Below are 18,407 nucleotides of genomic sequence, written 5' to 3'. Positions count from 1 at the left end.
TTTTAAAGTTCATTTTTTAAAAAATTTATTTATGATAGTCACACAGAGAGAGAGAGAGAGAGAAGCAGGCTCCATGCACTGGGAGCCCGACGTGGGATTCGATCCCGGTCTCCAGGATCGCGCCCTGGGCCAAAGGCAGGCGCTAAACCGCTGCGCCACCCAGGGATCCCTGTTTTGTTTTTTAATGACAGACAGAGAGAGAGGCAGAGTCACAGGCAGAGGGAGAAGCAGGCTCCATGCAGGGAGCCCGACGTGGGATTTGATCCTGGGTCTCCAGGATCACACCCCGGGGCCGAAGGCAGCACCAAACCGCTGGGCCACTGGGGCTGCCCCAAAACACCAATTTGAAAAGATATATGCATTCCTATGTATACTGCAGCATTATTTACAATAGTCCTAATATGGAAGCAGCCCAAGTGGCCACCAATAGGTGAATGGAAAAAGACAATGTGGTATATATCAACATAAGGGTAGCAACATATATGCTACTCAGCCATAACAAAGAACTCATAAATAGAACTGATAGTTGCCCAAAGGGAAGGGGCTGAAGGGATGGGCAAGATAGGTGAAGGAGATTAAGAGGTAGAAACCTCCAGTGATAAGTCAAGGAGATGAAGACTATAGCATAGGGAATACAGTCAATAATGCTGTAATAACGTAGGCCGACAGATGATGATGACTGCCACGGTGAGCACTGATGCATATACTGAATTGTCTGAACCACCATGTTGTAACCTGAAACTAACATACCATTGTAGGTCAGACACCAGACTTCAATAATAAAAAGAACAAGACGGGAGCCCTGGGTGGCGCAGCGGTTTAGCGCCTGCCTTTGGCGCAGGGCGCGATCCTGGAGACCCTGGATCGAGTCCCACGTTGGGCTCCCGGTGCATGGAGCCTGCTTCTCCCTCTGCCTATGTCTCTGCCTCTCTCTCTCTCTCTGTGTGTGACTATCATAAATAAATAAAAATTTAGAAAAAAAAAACAAACAAAAAAAAAATAAAAAGAACAAGAGCTGATTCTAGGTGAAGACAGTGCTTCAGTGCAAAAGAACAAGCCTGGGTAAGTGAAGATGAAGATGGGAACAGTTGCTCAGAAGTCAAGGGCAGGTCCCTTGTGGGACAGTCTGGCAAAGACCCTTCACTCCACCTTGAGGGACGAGAATGGTCCTGACTCAGAAAAGCCCTACTGGTCAACCTTGGTTGATTCCAAGGCATCAAGCTGTCCTTTTGACCAGGAACTCATATCACTGAGATTGGGCATGGCAGAGAAATAAATGGTCAGGCCAGAGAAAGGAACTGGCTTAAGTCAGAGCAGACAAAACACTCGGGTATTAAACAAGTCTGTGTGTTCAATGGTTACTGGGACCAGAAAAGAAACGCTATCCTCAGTCACTGACCTTCTGGGGCTCCAAGGTAACCTCAGAGTCACTCACGTTCTGGACATCTGGGCTGTGTGAAGGCTGGACTGTGCTCTGGCTCCATTTCCTGGTGGAGAGAAAGCACTGTCAAGAATCCAGCGCTATCACCAACAGGGTCCGGATGCTGACGCCTGGAGTTACCACCCAGCACAAGTAGGGACCTCGTCCTCCCATACAGCTCCCCCCAGGTGGCTGCTCAGCTTCTGCTCCACTGCCAATAGCAGGCTGCCCCACAACCTCCAAGGCAGTCTGTTTCTCTGCTCCATAGTCTGTAGTTGCTACAAAGTTCTTATTTTGCATTGGAATCTACCTCCCAGTGTCCATTGCCCTATAGGAGCCATCTTGGGTCTAGCTAAGGCAATGTCTTAGAAGGCTCACTGAAATGCAGAGAAAGCCTAGGGAAGAGACTTATAAAAGGTCAGGCTTTCCTGCTGTAGGCTAAAGCTCACAGAATCATAAGCTACTCTGGCCACACTTCACTTTGTCAACTCTGCCCCTAAAGTACACTCTTTCTTGAGGTCAGTGCAGTCACAATTAAGTGAACACCACCAAGGTGCCCATGCTGGCGTTCCACCCAACCCTCCTCTCTGCATGGCAGCACCTGGTGCGCAGCAAGGCCAAGGAGGGCTTGGTGGTGATGGTACCTGCCAGCTAGTGCCATGCAGGCTTCTTCTGTGCTGCTGACTGCTAGGGCTGCTCATCACTGCCCCCATCGTGGGTCACCGTGGGTATGGGGTGATGGCTGCTGGATTAGTGACTTGTTTGGCACCTTTTTCTAGGCAGGCCTGTGTTGAAGGGAGGGTCTGGCGTCTCTGTCCCAGATAAAGACTGTCTCTTGAAACACACTCCTTCTTCCATTCCCAGTTCTTTTGAGTCTCTTTCCAGATACTTCAGCCAGCGGTTCTCTGAGGACTGAGGTTTTTCCTACAGGATTGGGAAGTAAGTTTATTCTCAGGACCCTCACCTACCCTGTCACCAGGAAAGGCATTTTGCTGGAAGGCAATGGGGAGATGGATGTCCTGAGGCACCACTGGGGACCAGGCACACTGGCACAGGTCCTGGGAAAGCCACAGGGCACAACTCATCAAGGAACTTTACAAATGTCCATGCTCCCTGACTGACGGCTTCCAAATGAAGACAAAGGCACAAAGATACTTGTCAAGGTGATATAAATCTTATTAGCACATACTTACCGTAGCAAAAATCTGGAAATGATCTACATGCCAAATCATCATGGAATAAATATTGATACACTACTATACCTTGTAGATATAGCACATCACTGAAAATTCTACAGCAACATAAGACCAGCAGGAGTGCAAACTCTAGGATGCAAACCAGGGTTTTTTGTAATGATGAAGCTGTAAAATTAAGTCCCTAAGTGGACAAGACTGGAAGTACAGAACCAAATATGTGAAAGCTGCTGTGTTAAAGTGGTGTATGAGCAATGCTCCCGTTTATAATACAAATATGAGGGGCGAGCAGAGGGAGGACGCTGCCAGTGTGATTCTGTGAGCAGAGGCGGGCTCTGTCCTCAGGTGGGCAGGGAGCCTCGGACAGCTGTTCCCACGCCCCCGCCCCTGGCAGGACAGTGTTCCATGTACCCAGCACCCTGGATGTACCAATGGTGTCACCTCCTCAGTCACCCAGGCTCTTCTCCTGCCTACCCAACACTGTCTGAGCATCTATTTTACTATGCACTGGGGCAGAAAGCTGGATGCGAGCCCTGCTGGGAGGCTTGGGTTGGAGAAAGGGAACACGAATGGCAGGTCCTCAGCAGCAGCAGTAGCAGCAGCATCTTTTCACTATCAGAGGTGTGCCCAGAGTGTGACAGGGAGTATTGGTACACATGGCTGTGTCCACCCTTATGACAGGGGTGGGTTTACTCCCTCCTCTGTTTGCTATAGCTCCAAGCCAAGTGTCTGTTATCGATAGCATTTGTTCAACGAAAGACCAGCAAATGAATAAATGGACCACCCCCCCACCCCCACCGTGACACTCACCTGCACACTCTCATGCTCAGCATTCCCAGGCCCTGAATTTTCCTCATCAACATTTACAGGCTCTTCCAGAAACCTTAGTGAAAGAATGTATGTATGTCCTTAGTGAAATGACCAGGGGATGAAGAGCAAGGAGATGGAACAGCAGGATGTAAATACTTGATACCAAAGACTGCTCTAGGAGATCTTAGGATCTTATTTCTGTTGTTCTGATGTAATTTGGTGATCTTCCAGCAGCTCACAAGGGCCTGGGCAGGGGGACTGTTTGTTCTCCAGATTTAGGCAAGTCAAACCAGCGTTTGCATCCTGGCTTTGCCATTGACTGGCTGTCATTGTCAGTGTGAATTTCGGTTCATCGCTGTACCCCAGTTCCCCTCATCCACAAGTGGGGACAATATGGAAGGGGTGACTATAAAGATGAAAGAGACAACATGCGTGCATGTGCCTTGTCGAGAGCCTGGGGTACAGAGAGAGTAACGTCAGGGGAAGCCTCATAGCACAGAGTCCCTCCCATCAGCAGTAGAGATGTCTCCACTGCACAGAATTATACAAGTCTTTTTTTATTATTATTATTTATTTATGATAGGCACACAGTGAGAGAGAGAGAGGCAGAGACACAGGCAGAGGGAGAAGCAGGCTCCATGCACCGGGAGCCCGACGTGGGAGTCGATCCTGGGTCTCCAGGATCACGCCCTGGGCCAAAGGCAGGCGCTAAACCGCTGCGCCACCCAGGGATCCCTATACAAGTCTTTATTTATTTATTTTTAAATTTTTATTTATTTATGATAGTCACACAGGGAGAGAGAGAGAGGCAGAGACATAGGCAGAGGGAGAAGCAGGCTCCATGCACCGGGAGCCTGACGTGGGATTCGATCCTGGGTCTCCAGGATCGCGCCCTGGGCCAAAGGCAGGCGCCAAACCGCTGCGCCACCCAGGGATCCCTATACAAGTCTTTATAGTTCTACCTCGACCCTTACGAGAGAGGAGGCATTCTGTGTGACATAGTAACTTCCACCAGCCCTCCAGGGGAAGTAGGGCTCTTTCACCACATAAAGAAGAGTGGGGGTGCCAGGGCCTCTAGGACCTCTAATAGGACTGAATGGCTGTGAGAATACTTACTGTGCAAGAGTTGGAGGTTAGAGCAAAGCCAAGTCTACCATCTGTCAGGGTGGTTACATCACACTGTCATATGGGAACTCCTTCTAGCGAGCTACCCAATGTGGGTATCTATACTTCAATTTCTTCATTGGTATGTAGAAATCAATGGTCCTCACAGGATGATTATAAAGATGCAGTGAGAGCATGCATGTACAACACCTACTCAGCCATGTGGCTGGTGATCCAGCATTCATATCATGGTATCCTAGCAGCTACTGGCCAGAGCTCTGCTCACCTTTCGGATTCAGGAACTCATCAATAACGAACAGCTCTCAACAGTCCAAAGATACCATTCTGTCTTCTTGCTTTAATGATACCACTGGGCAGTTGGGCATCTGCTGTTCCTTTTTAAGTGCTCGCTCGCTCTCTCTCTCCACCTACTTTTCAGCTCTTTTGTCTTTCGTGTTCTATGATTTCATTATGTTGCTGCTCTAAGGGCAGATTTCTTTTTTAATCTTAAAATTAACTTAAGGTATGACATACCTTAAAATTTAAGTGTCTACTTAGATGAGCTTTGATAAATTATATCTTTGAAACTATCATCCAATCAAGATACAGGGATGCCTGGGTAGCTCAGCGGTTAAGTGCCTGCCTTTGGCCCAGGATCGAGTCCCATGTCGGGTTCCCTACATGCATCCTGTTTCTTCCTCTGCCTCTGTCTCTCTCTGTGTTGTCTCTCATGAATAAATAAATAAAATCTTTATTTGATTTTAAAATCTTTATTTTATTTATTTATTCATGAGAGACAGAGAGTGAGAGAGAGAGAGAGAGAGGCAGATACACAAGCAGAGGGAGAAGCAAGCTCCATGTAGGGAACCCAACATGGGACTTGATCCCAGGTCTCTAGGATCAGGCCCTGGGCTGAAGGCAGTGCTAAACCGCTGAGCCACCTGGGCTGCCCAACAAATAATATCTTAAAAAAAAAAAGATTATAGGAAAAAAATTTTAATTCAGATATAATGGACAAGATATGGAAAAATTTCATCATGCCCAAAAGTTCTCATGTATCTATTTTTTTTCAAAGATTCCTCTATTCATGAGAGACACCAAGAGAGAGGCAGAGACATATGCAGATGGAAAAGCAGGCTCCCTGCAATAAGCCTGATGTGGGACTCGATCCCAGGACTCCAGGATCACAACCTGAGCCAAAGGCGGATGCTCAACCACTGAGCCACCCAGGCGCCCTCATATGTGTCTTTAGAGGCAATTCTCTCCCCCAGAAAACTACTGATCTCTACAGCATGTAGTCTTTTGTGTTGGGCTTTTCTCACTTAGCAATGTTTTTGAGATTTGCCAGTGTTGTTTTGAATGTTGTAGTGTTCCATTGCATGAACATACCACAATCTGTTTATCCATTCACCTTCTGATTTATCTATATGTATAGTCTTTTACCAATATCACATTGTCTTCAATTACTGCAGCATTATAGATCTTGAAATCAGGCTGTAAAAGTCCCCCAGCTTTGTTCTTTTCAAAATTGTCTCGGTAATTCTAGGCATTAGTATTTCTATATAAATTTTAGGGTCAGTTTGTCAATTTCTACAGAAAAAAAAAAAAGCCCATTGGAATTTTGATTTGGATTAGGTTGTCTCTACCAATTTAGAATAAACTGAAATCTTCATGATACTGAGTTTTCCAATCCAGGAACATGTTACATGTCTTCATTAATATAGATCTTCTTTAATTTCTCTCAGCAATGTTTTGTAGTTTTTACTGAATAGATCTTGCACATTTTTTGTTATATTTATCCCTAAGTAACTGTTCTAAATGGTATAATTAAAAAAGTTTAATTATAGGCTTTAATTTTCTTAATATTTAATATTTTATTTTGGGGGATTTTATTTTTTTAGATTTTATTTATTTGAGAGAGCATGCATGCAAGAGTGGGAGGACAGAGGGATCCCTGGGTGCCTCAGTGGCTTAGCTCCTGCCTTTGGCCCAGGGCGTGATCCTGGAGACCCGGGATTGAATCCCACGTCGGGCTCCCAGTGCATGGAGCCTGCTTCTCCCTCTGCCTGTGTCTCTGCCTCTCTCTCTCTCTGTGTGACTATCATAAATAAATAAATTAAAAAAAAAAAAAAAAAGGAAAAAAAAAAGAGTTGGGGGAATGGGCAGAAGGAAAGGGGGAGGGATTGAGGGAGAGGGGAGGGAGAAGCAGACTCCCTGCTGAGCATGGAGCCTTACATAGGACTCAATCTCAGGACCCAGAGATCATGACCTGAGCCAAAGTAAGACACTTAACTGAGTCACCTAGGCACCCCTGTATGTTGACTTTGTATCCTTGTGATCTTGATAAAATATTAGTTCTAGTAGCATTTATATAGATTCGTTAGGATTTCCTATATATACAACCATGTTGTATATGATCAGGGCATGATCCTGGAGTCCCGGGATCGAGTCCCACGTCGGGCTTCCTGCAGGGAGCCTGCTTCTCCCTCTGCCTGTGTCTCTGCCTCTCTCTCTGTCTCTCATGAATGAATAAATAAAATCTTTTATTTTATTTTAAATCTTAAAAAAAAACAAACAAAAAAAACATGTTGTTTCCAAGTAAAATAATGACCTGGGATGCTTGGGTGGCTCAGTGGTTGAGCGTATGCCTTTAGCTCAGGGTGTGATCCTGGGGTCCTGGAATCAAGTCCTGCATTGGGATCCCCACAGGGAGGCTTCTCCCTCTGCCTGTGTCTCTGACTTTCTCTGTATCTCTCATGAATGAATATATAAAATCTTAAAAAAAAAAAAAAAAAAAAAGAATGACTTTATCCAGTTTGAGATTTACTGTTTCCTAAATCCAAGAATGTAAGCGTTTGATTCTGGAAAATGCTCTAATCTTTTCACACATCGCCTCTGCCCCACTTTTCTTATTCTCTGTTGCTGGAACTATCCCCTGTTGCTTTCATGTTTTTCAACTCACATTTTTCCACCTTTGTATTTGTGTTGCATTGTGAATGAACACTTTCTTCAGATTTATCTCCCATTTCACTGATTCTCTCTTCAGCTACAGTTAATGCTTAACCTGTTCACTGAAAATTTTTTTTAATATTTTATTTATTTATTAGAGACAGAGAGAGAGAGGCAGAGACACAGGCAGAGAGAGAAGCAGGCTCCATGCAGGGACCCCGATGTGGGACTCGATCCCGGGTCTCCAGGATTCTGCCCTGGGCCAAAGGCAGTGCTAAACCGCTGAGCCACCCGGGCTGCCCTGTCCACTGAAATTTTAATTTCAATGATTCTACTTTTTTTTTTTTTTCATTTATTTATGATAGTCACACAGAGAGAGAGAGAGAGGCAGAGACACAGGCAGAGGGAGAAGCAGGCTCCATGCACCGGGAGCCTGACGTGGGACTCGATCCCGGGTCTCCAGGATCGCGCCCTGGGCCAAAGGCAGGCGCTAACCTGCTGCGCCACCCAGGGATCCCTGATTCTACTTTTCATTTCTACAAACTCCTTTTGGTTCTTTTTCAAACCTAGTCATTTTTTAAAAGATTTTATTTATTTATTCATGAGAGACACAGATTGAGAGAGAGAGAGAGAGGCAGAGACACAGGCAGAGAGAGAAGCAGGCTCCATGCAGGGAGCCCGATGTGGGACTCGATCCTGGGGCTCTGGGATCATGCCCTGGCCAAGGACGGACGCTCAAATCACTGAGCCACCCAGGTGTCCCCCTACTTAGTCATTTTTAAAAGTCCCTGGCTTCCTTTTTTTTTTTTTTCCTTTGTACTTTCTACCCCCAACATGCCGCTTGAACTCACAAACCTGAGATGAAGAGTTGCATGCTCTACCAACTAAGCCAGCCAGGTGGCCTGAACTACTTTGCTTCTTATATTATCAATCTTGCCTTTTATTTCATTAAATATATTAAATACACATTACGTATTCTGTAGTCTGTGTGTGTCACTTTCTCATCTGTTGTTTCTGTTGTCTTTTGCTCATGGTGACATGAATGTTTAATGATTTTTATTTTTTTTTATTTTTTTTATTTTTTTTAAAAGATTTTATTTATTTATTCATGAGAGACACAGAGAGAGGGGCAGAGACACAGGCAGAGGGAGAAGCAGGCTCCATGCAGGGAGCCTGATGTGGGACTCGATCTCGGGTCTCCAGGATCACGCCCTGGGCCAAAGGCAGGGGCCAAACCACTGAGCCACCCGGGGATCCCCTGTTTAATGATTTTTAACTCTGAGTATATGCTCCTTAGAACTTTATCTGTGGAAATTCTTTCAGGACTGTGTTGAAGATGTATGCTCCAGAGGAATTGCATTTACCTTTGCTTCCTTGAGCAGTTTAAAAATAAATTCCCAGTCTGAGGCTTTTCACACAGTGCATGTAAAAGGCTGAAAAGCCATGTGACAGCTTTCTTGTGTTTATAAAATCCTAGAGAGATATTTCTCTTCTTCAGCCAATACCAAGGTCAACAGCAGGCTCCCTGCTGCAGACAGGGTGCATTTGATCATTCATTGAAGGTGTAGTATTTTGGGGACACAGCTTTATGTGGTGGTCTCCTACTGACCCCCCTCCCCGCCATGCTGAACAGACCCTAGGCCTTGTCTTTGTCTCTTGCACCCCTCCCAGGGTCTACGTGGAAGCTCCAGAGCACCTGGATTCATTACATCAGTAGCTCAGGTACTTACTCTCTGGATTTTGGCTTTTGCTTTATTTTTAACTTCTGATATTTTGTTTACTTCCCTATCATCTCATCAGTGTACTCCAAATACTATAGTTAGTATTTTTAGTTATTGTCAGAGGGAAGATTGTTCAGAGTAAATAATCACTGTATGGAAATTTAAGTTTTTTTTTTCCCATCTTCTACTTCCACTAACCACTCAAGATGAACACAGGCCAAGATAAGATGCATTTCTCAAACAACTATACCTGAGTGATATCTCTGAAATCTGTCCCTGCAGCAGATTTAATTTTTGGACATGGCATCTACAGTCAGCACCAGAGCCCTCACCATAAGTCTGAAAAACAAAAGAATACTAAGTTTATAAAGCACTGACAGAATGTTGAGAAACAAATACATTAGTGACATACCTCAGGAAGGGAAAAGCTATACTTTGCAAGGCAGAAATCCTAATGACTGAGCACTGCTTCTGGAGTAATTTATTTACAAACAGTCTCAGGAACAAATATTTCTGGTTTATCTGGCGACTATCCTTCTAGCATTGAGAACTCTACATATCAAAGACAAACTCAGTCCCAAACCCCACACTAAATGGTTAATAAACATGAATAAGAAATTTGGAAGAAGGGCACTTGGGTGGCTCACTGGCTGAACATCTGCCCTTGGCTCAGGTTGTGATCCTGGGGTCCTGGGACGGAGTCTTGCATCCGTCTCCCCACAGGGAGTCTGCTTCTCCCTCTGCCTATGTCTTTGCCTCTCTGTGTCTCTCATGAATAAATAAATAAAATCTTAAAAAAATTTTTTTTGGAAGAGAAGCAACACAAGCCACCAATTGGTATTCACTGATAATCAAAGCAACATAAAATAAAAGTTTTTTTTTTTTCCCCACTTAGCAGTCACCCATTTGTTTCACAATATTTATTTAGCACCTCTTATGTGCCAGGGTCATGGACTAGTTAAGGACAATAAGGGGAGGAGACAAAAATCACTGTCATCATGGAGTGTACATTCTAGTGAGAGGAGACAGACAATGTATAAATTGACTATGTGGCCATTAGGTGATGGAAGTACCATCAAGGAAAATAAGGCAATGAAAGGGTAGAGTGGAGACAGAGTAGACAATTTTATATAAGGTGTTCAGGAACAGATCACTAAGGTGATGCTTGAGCACAAAGTAGGAAAATATGAGGGCAGAAGCCATGAAGATACCTAGGGGAAAGCATTTGGCAGAAGCAATGAAATGGACACGAGAGCAAGGACCCTGAGCCTGGCATTTTCGAGGAACATGGCTAGAGCTGAGTGGTCTGGGGGAAAACAACAGGAGATGAGGTTTGAGTGTAGTCCCTACTATAGGCAAAGTCAGCTTCATGGGCATGAGACCTGTTCTGTTATGGCCATGCTGAAAACATTTTTTGGTTTTATTTTTGAAATTCTTATTTTTGAACTTGTGTAAGTGAAGTCTGATGGGACAAAGGATCATGTCTGTAAGCAGAGAAACACACAATATACGTGTCCACTGTTCCTTACCACACCATTTGCATCACGTGCTTGATGATCCAGGGGCACAGGCTTCCAGTTGACTCACAACAAATACACGGGAGTGTACACAGAGAGTCCTAGTGTAGATGCTGTTTGCCATCTACATCTGAGTATGTGGAGGCACCCACAGGCTGAGATGCCAGGCTTCCAATGGAACAAGAACTTGCTTCAGATGCAGAAGGCAAGGGTGTTCTAAACATACACAACCAACCAAGGAACCCTATCATATCTTTTTTTATTCCTGTTACTTGCCTAGAACAGCTGATCACTTCTGCTAAAAATGATGACATGGAAGGAAAGGGCAAGACAGAGACTTTCCTTTCCCTCAGTCCTTCCTTATGCATCAGGAAACTGATGGGGGAGCATGGGGCTGGGGGAAAATGTGTGCATATCAGTAAGTAGAGTAAAAACAGCTGAGTTAATTTTGTGTAGCATTTCCAGTGGTAAGAATGAAATATGTAGGCATATATGAGCTCCAAAACACAACCTGGGTAATTTTTTTTTTTTTTTTAAGATTTTATTTATTTATTCATGATAGTCACAGAGAGAGAGAGAGAGGGGCAGAGACACAGAGAGAGAAGCAGGCTCCATGCATCGGAAGCCCGATGTGGGATTCGATCCCGGGTCTCCAGGATCGCGCCCTGGGCCAAAGGCAGGCGCCAAACCGCTGCGCCACCCAGGGATCCCACAACCTGGGTAATTTGGATGATCCTGCACATACAGTAAATGCTCTTATGTTATTCTGCATATGGACTAAACACTCTTTGCATTTTAAACTGGTGTTGAAAATAAATAAATAAATAAATAAACAAACAAACAAACTGGTGTTGTAGGATATCAGTGGCAAAATTAATGCTAATAAACTTAAAATATTAAGTTTTCTTTACTTAGGAAGACATTCAACAGTAAATAAACTCATTATTGGGCAGCCCGGGTGGCTCAGAGGTTTAGCGCCGCCTTCAGCCAGGGCCTGATCCTGGAGACCCAGGATTGAGACCCATGTCAGGCTCCCTGCATGGAGCCTGCTTCTCCCTCTGCCTGTGTCTCTGACTCTCTCTTTCTCTGTGTCTCTCATGAATGAATAAATAAAATTAAAAAAAAAAATAAACACATTATGAAAAGTCAAGAGAATCCAGGAAAGAAAGGAAAAGCTTAATATTTTAGTACCTTTTACAGCTCTGCTTTTGAACAAGGGGCCTCACATTTTCCTTTTGTACCAGGCACTGTACATGGCCCTGTCTGTAAGACTATGGATTTTGCTCTAACCTGGAAGGTTGGGGAGACTGACTTGGCCCAACACATGTTTTAGCAGGACATTTGGACCACAGCGCTGAGGGCAGACTATACCGCAGCAACAGGGGGGCTGGCAGGAGGTTGCTGCAAACAGTGGTGTGGCTCAGACCACTGTAGTGACAAGTGGTCAGTCTGGGTACATCCTCAAAGGGGAGCTGACAAGATCTGCTGATGGACAAGATGAAGAGTATTTGAAAAATAAAAAATAAAAAAAGAGGAGTCATGGATGACTTCCAGATTTTTTTTTAGTTCAAACAACTAACCAGGGACTTGGCACACAGGAGATGGGGATGATTGTGGGAGAGCAGGTGCGTAGGGCCTTCTGTTTGGAAAGATGGGTTCTGGATGACTATCAGAGAACCAGGAGAGAGCTGAATGGGCAGACCTGGGGTCTGAGACAGATACCCCAGAGCTGTGAGACGATCTCCTCTTGGATCACCAAGGAGGAGAGGTCAACAAACTTGTATCACTGGAGCAGAGGCCAACAAACTGAATACCACAGCATTCTCATGTTTAGAAGCTGGGGAGATGGGAAAAAGCTAGCACAGAGGACTGAAACACAGCAGAAAGACAGCAGGAGAACCAGAGTGGGATGACTGGAAGTCTGAGTGAACACAATGTTTTGAGGAGGACATGACAAACTGTGACAGATGCCACCAACAGGTCAAGCCGCTGGGGGACTGAGAATTCACCATGGATTTTAGCAAATGGAGATCACTGCTCACTTTGACAGGAGTCATTTTACTGGACTGCAGGGAATAAAGTCCAGCTGGGGCAAGTTCAAATTAGAATGGGAGAGAACTGAAGACTGCAACGGCAAAGCTTTGTAAGGCGTTGATCTGGCATAAATGGCTAAGTGTACGCACGCTAGCAAGGGAGGGACCAGACCACTGCTGAATGCTCAAATCATTCTCCCCTCATCTGGGCACAAACTGGACTAAGTTTTCTGGTTTTCCTTGCAATTCTTTCTAGTGGGATGGGAGCCACTTCTAGGCCTGACCCCTAAAAGCCTCCTGGGTAGTTCCTTCATGTTCTTGCCCTTCAGTGGCTGTAGGCACCAGGCCTCTGGCACTTAACAGAACCTCAAGATGAAGGGTGCCTGGGTCCCTGAATGACCACATCCAGGATGTCTGCCCTGTTGATTTTAATCCCTTCCAGGACCATTACAAGAGCAAGAGAGACAATTTCTATTGTGTTAGGCTACACCATTTTGTCGTCTATTTGTCACTGTGGCCTAGTCTACCATAAGCCATGCCCCACTGCACATGCATGGAGGCGCTGAGACGAATGCAGGGCCTCCTCAAGGAGAATTTAGAAATATAAGCTGAAATGGAAAATGAGTAGCAGTCACCAGCTCACAAGCCAGCTCCTTGTCTTCAGAGACCCAATCTTGGGGTGGGCCTCAGCAGCTCTACTGCTGACCAATGACCCGATCATTCCTATCCAACCGTCCCAGTTGGCTGGACCAGATGTGGACATCTGGGTCAACTGAACCAATCAGACCGCTTCCCCCAGTTTATTAATTGGGATTCAGCTATTCTAGTTGGCTTGAAGTGAGAGTCTGTGGTCGGTGGGTGAAGTAGGTTACTGTGAGCTATCTGGGGAGAGAGAGGAAGGGGAGGAAAAAATGATGTTTGCATTGTCCACAGCTTTGCGGACCTTCAAGGGCTCAGGGATTTTCATCCCTCCTTGCTTTCCCCAAGATACCCCATTACCTTGCCAGTACTTTTTTTTTTCTGAAACCGTTCTGAAGTGTCTTTTTTCTACTTGCATTCAAAAGAATCTTCGTTAAAAGACATCCTTTGAAATAGCAACTTAACTTCAAGGAAATCACTGGTCAAGTGAAGAAAGAGCTTTTGTAAGAACCCTCATTGTAAAGTTGTTCATAACAATGAAAACAAAAATCAACCTAAGTGCCAGTCACTGTGGGATTGGTCATTTCCTGATTCAATAAATATTCACTGAGCGATCACTTACTATGCCAGGCACATGATATGTGCAGAGGGCGGATCAGTAAACAAAACAGGCAGAGCTTCTGCTCTCATGGCACTTCCATGAGATAAGCAACACTCATGTAAACACACTCGAATATGATTATCTTTTTTTTTTTAAGTTTTATTTATTTATTCATAGAGATGCAGAGAAAGGGGGGGGGGCAGAGACACAGGCAGAGGGAGAAGCAGGCGCCATGCAGAAAGCCTGACGTGGGACTCGATCCAGGGTCTCCAGGATCACGCCCTGGGCTGCAGGCGGCGCTAAACCGCTGCACCACTGGGGCTGCCCCTCGAATATGATTATCTAAATCAGAGCAGTGAGGAGAGCATGGGGAAGCCCCAACAAGGAGCACAAAGGCCATAAGGGTGCAGCATGTCTAGACTATTTCAAGGTCTGAAAGCAAAGGCCTCATGGCCGAAGGAGGAAAACAGGCAGCTGAAGCGGGAGAGGTGGCATGGGGGGGCCAGAGAAGGTGAATGAGGGGCTCAATAAGGCAAAGGGTGCAGAAAGGCTGCGCTATGAAAGAGATGAGGTGGAGCAATAGGTATCCATATGAAAAGAATCTAAGTGGCCTAAGTAAGAGCGCTTCCTTCAGTCCTTAGGTTCTCTCTTGAGCATCTCCTGATGACCTCCACTTCCTGAGCTCCCCTTGTCCTCAAACTGCACGCACGGACATGCACCCAGCCGGTTGGGTCTGATTGCTCAGTCATCTTCTTACAGGCCCTGCATTTTCCTTGCCATTTGCTCAGTCTAGGTTTTTTTTTTTTTTTTTTTTTAAAGATTTACTTATTTATTTGAGAGAGAACACAAGCAGGGTGAGAGGGAGAGAGAGAAGCAGACTCTCCACCCAGCACAGAACCCCACTTGGGGCTCAACCCCAGGACCCCAGATCATGACCTAAGCCAAAGGCAGACGCTTAACTGACTGAGCTACCCAGGTGCCCTGTTCAATCTAGTTTTAATTGCCCTGTGTGCGTGCATCAGTTTCTCTTCCACATGTACAGATCTGTGAAGGCGAGAATGACAAAGCTTTGCTGCCCTTCTTTCTCCTATGCCTGCACACAAAAAGTACTCAGTAAAAACTTGCTGACTGAATAAGCAAAGGAAGGTAAATTTCCATCCATTTCACTCCTTGAAGGAAGAGGAACCTAGGAGTAGATGTTCTTGATCTAGTGAACTTGGTCCCAATACTGGAATGCTGGGGCTCCACAGAAACATGCTTTTCTGCAGGGTTGGGTCCCCACCTCTGGTCCCCCCCCCCCCCCCACCTCCTCGCTTTCTGGCTTGGCTACTAGATGCCCTGTTTCTCAGGACTCACCTGCAAAAATGACTGCTTCTCTCCACAAGCTTTGCATGTCCACTTGAGACTCTTTTTCTCCTACAATGAAATCCCAGAAATTTGGCTTAATTCTTTAAAACAGGTAGAAATGAATAAAAAATAATGATTTCAAAAGATCAAGGGAAAAGAATAAAATTCTAAAAACAAACCAACATATATGTATAAAAAGCTAATGGATTATAAAGGTGGCATTTTAGGAGTGAGGAAAAAACAGACTATGTAATAAATGGTGCTGGGAAAACTAGCTATCCATATGAAACAAAATCAAGCAGATCTCTGTTACTTCCACAACATTTTAATTTCAATTCTTGAGAAATCTAAGTGAGTTCTCTCTTAACATGATAAAATACCTTATATTCAGCTCTAAAACTGGGAAGTCACTGCCAGTATGCCTATGAAAATCAAGAACAAGCCAAAAAGCCCCACTATAGTTGACCATTGTTATTTTTCTGCTAATGGAATTGGAAAAGAAAAAGTAATAAGAGGTATGAAAACTGGAGAAGAGGGAAAATTGTTATAGATTTTTTTTAACCTGAAAACTCAAGAAAATCAAATGAAAAACTACTAAAAACATTAAGACAATCTAATATAGTGAGGTTGAATACAAAGTTAATATAGCTTCAAAAGTTAACAGAGCCCGGATGCCTGGGTGGCTCGGTGGTTGAACGTCTGCCTTCGGCTCAGGGTGTGATCCTGGAGCCCTGGGCTCTGAGTCCTGCATCGGGCTCCCTGCATGGAGCCTGCTTCTCCCTCTGCCTATGTCTCTGCCTCTTTCTCTCTCATGAATAAGTAAATCAAATCTTAAAAAAAAAAAAAAAAAAGTTAACAGTCTTTATGTAAGGATCTAGTCAGAAAAGGTAATGGAAGAGTCCATTTATAATACCAACAAAGAAAATGTTATCAAGGGGCACCAAAGTTCCTTGAAAAAATGGAATGAAGTAGCATGCTTAACATCAAAAAGACTCCTGGGCTGATTTATAAAAATTAATATGACTATGACCCTAATACAAAAACCATCAGGTTTTTTTGAAGTACCCCAAAGGTTTCTAAGGAAGCCAAGCAGTACCAAATACAAATTTATGTAGACATATCCTACAATTCAGCAATTCTAATTCTCTAGTCTCTCTCTTCAAACACCATAAAAATACTCCTTTCTATGGGTACCTCTACAAGGAGGAAATGCACGTTAAAGAAAAAAAATAGGTCTGGAAGGACACACAGTAACTGGCTAGCTCTAGGGGTCTGAAGATAGTAAGAAATAACAGGATCTTTGCAATCAGACAGCCCTGGGCCTGCCATTTATTAGATAGACCCCAGGATTTCTGTATTTTCATCTCTGTAAAATGAGGATGATAGATACCTAATCCAGAGATTGTTAAAACTAAATGGGATGTGTGAAATTGTCACCTCTGCAACTACTGTTAACTCTTTTCTCCCTTTAGGATCAAATCACTTTTCCTAGTTGAAATAACTGTGAGAGTACGCACAACATTATGTATGTGTAATAATTTAAAAATGGAAATGACTTCCATTTAATCTCAACTCCTAAAATACAGTCCAAAAAGTGAAGTAAAAACGATTTCTTTTTTTTTTTAAACTTTTTTTTTTTTAATTTTTTTATTTATTTATGATAGTTACAGAGAGAGAGAGGCAGAGACACAGGCAGAGGGAGAAGCAGGCTCCATGCACCGGGAGCCCGATGTGGGATTCGATCCCGGGTCTCCAGGATCGCGCCCTGGGCCAAAGGCAGGCGCCAAACCGCTGCGCCACCCAGGGATCCCCGTAAAAACGATTTCTGAGCCCCCCAAAGAGCCCTTGGGGTCTCAGCAGGCGGATGGGTGCATACTCAGCATCTGACTTCTAAACATTCACTTTGAACAAGTTTGATGTTATCCTTTTTCTGGGCACAGCAGGTAAGAGGGGAAAGAGAGAACTGTCAGGAGATACACTTGACGGCAGTGTTGGGTGACATCAAGGACTAAGATGAGATACCATCCAGGACAAGACGGGCTAAGTGACATCCCTTATCTTGCATCTTCAAAGTCAGGGAAGCAAAACGTTTTAGAATTTCTGAGGACCGTGTTTCAAAAACTTCACTCTTGGGTTGTTCACCATTTGGGGAACAGGCATGAGTCCCTCCTCATATGATGGAGACACTGCAGAGCAAAAGGGTGACAGCAAGGCATGCCCAGTTGTGCCTCAGTTTGAAAACTGTCATTTCTGGCGCCTGGGTGGCTCAGTTCCGTAAGTGTCTTCGGCTCAGGCCATGACCCTGGGGTCCTGGGATCCAGCCCCATATCAGGTTCCCTGCCCAGCTGGGAGTCTGCCTCTCCCTCCTGCTTCTTGTGCTCTCCCTCTCTCTTTCTCTCAAGTAAATAAATAAAATCTAACAAGAACAACAAACAAATCAAGGGACACCGGTGTGGCTCAGTGGTTGAGCGTCTGCCTTCGGCTCAGGGCGTGATCCCAGGGTTCTAGGATCGAGTTCTGCAAGGGGAGTTCCACGGGGAGCCTGCTTCTCCCTCTGCCTGCGTCTCTGCCGCTCTCTGACGTAGCTTTCATGAATAAGCAAATAAAATCTTTAAAAACAAACAAACAAAACAATAACCCTGTCATCTCCCCAGTAGTTAAATTAAGAAAGAGCCACTTTGGGGTGGGCTATCCTCGACGTGCTTTCTCCAACTAGCTCCAAGAGGTCACGAGGCCGCCTCCTCAGAAACCATTACCCCCGGTTTCTACGAATCTTATAACCACGTCAGAAACATTAAAAACAAACAACAACAACAGTAAAACGTTACGAAGAGATACCAAAACCCAGTCCTCAGAGCCAGTCCTGGAGCCCGGCGTCAGGGAGGCCCAGTACCGCGCCGCGGGGCAAGGCTTGGGGCGGAGGCCCGGCCCTCCGCGGCCCCTCCAACTCCCGCCCGCCATTGCCGCGCCGGAGGGGGAGCCCGGTGCCCACCCCACCTGGTGTGCTTGGAAGAGGCGACAGCGGAAGCACCGCAGCACCCTAGCCCGCTGAGCCGACGACATTGCGGCCGCC

General features: G+C 45.1%; 1 protein-coding gene across 4 annotated transcripts in view; it reads right to left on the bottom strand.

Moving 5' to 3' along the window:
- The window catches only part of MRNIP (MRN complex interacting protein), a 25,430-nt gene extending 7,023 nt beyond the window's left edge, over positions 1 to 18,407 (bottom strand). For 2 of the 4 annotated variants that reach the window (XM_072840507.1, XM_072840504.1), the window contains exons 1-6: positions 18,332 to 18,405; positions 15,344 to 15,403; positions 9,448 to 9,536; positions 3,424 to 3,496; positions 2,190 to 2,344; positions 1,400 to 1,487 (exon numbers count right to left, since the gene is read on the bottom strand). In XM_072840507.1, the coding sequence (XP_072696608.1) occupies positions 1,400 to 1,487; positions 2,190 to 2,344; positions 3,424 to 3,496; positions 9,448 to 9,536; positions 15,344 to 15,403; positions 18,332 to 18,397 (531 nt within the window). In that variant the 5' untranslated portion in view covers positions 18,398 to 18,405. Of the gene's footprint in view, positions 1 to 1,399; positions 1,488 to 2,189; positions 2,345 to 3,423; positions 3,497 to 9,447; positions 9,537 to 15,343; positions 15,404 to 18,331 lie in introns of all 4 variants that reach the window. The other 2 variants (XM_072840506.1, XM_072840505.1) reach the window with 2 other exon arrangements.

The sequence above is a fragment of the Canis lupus genome, chromosome 10 (assembly GCF_048164855.1).
Source record: "Canis lupus baileyi chromosome 10, mCanLup2.hap1, whole genome shotgun sequence".
Lineage (NCBI taxonomy): Eukaryota > Metazoa > Chordata > Mammalia > Carnivora > Canidae > Canis > Canis lupus.
This window is presented reverse-complemented; position numbering and strand designations above follow the sequence as displayed.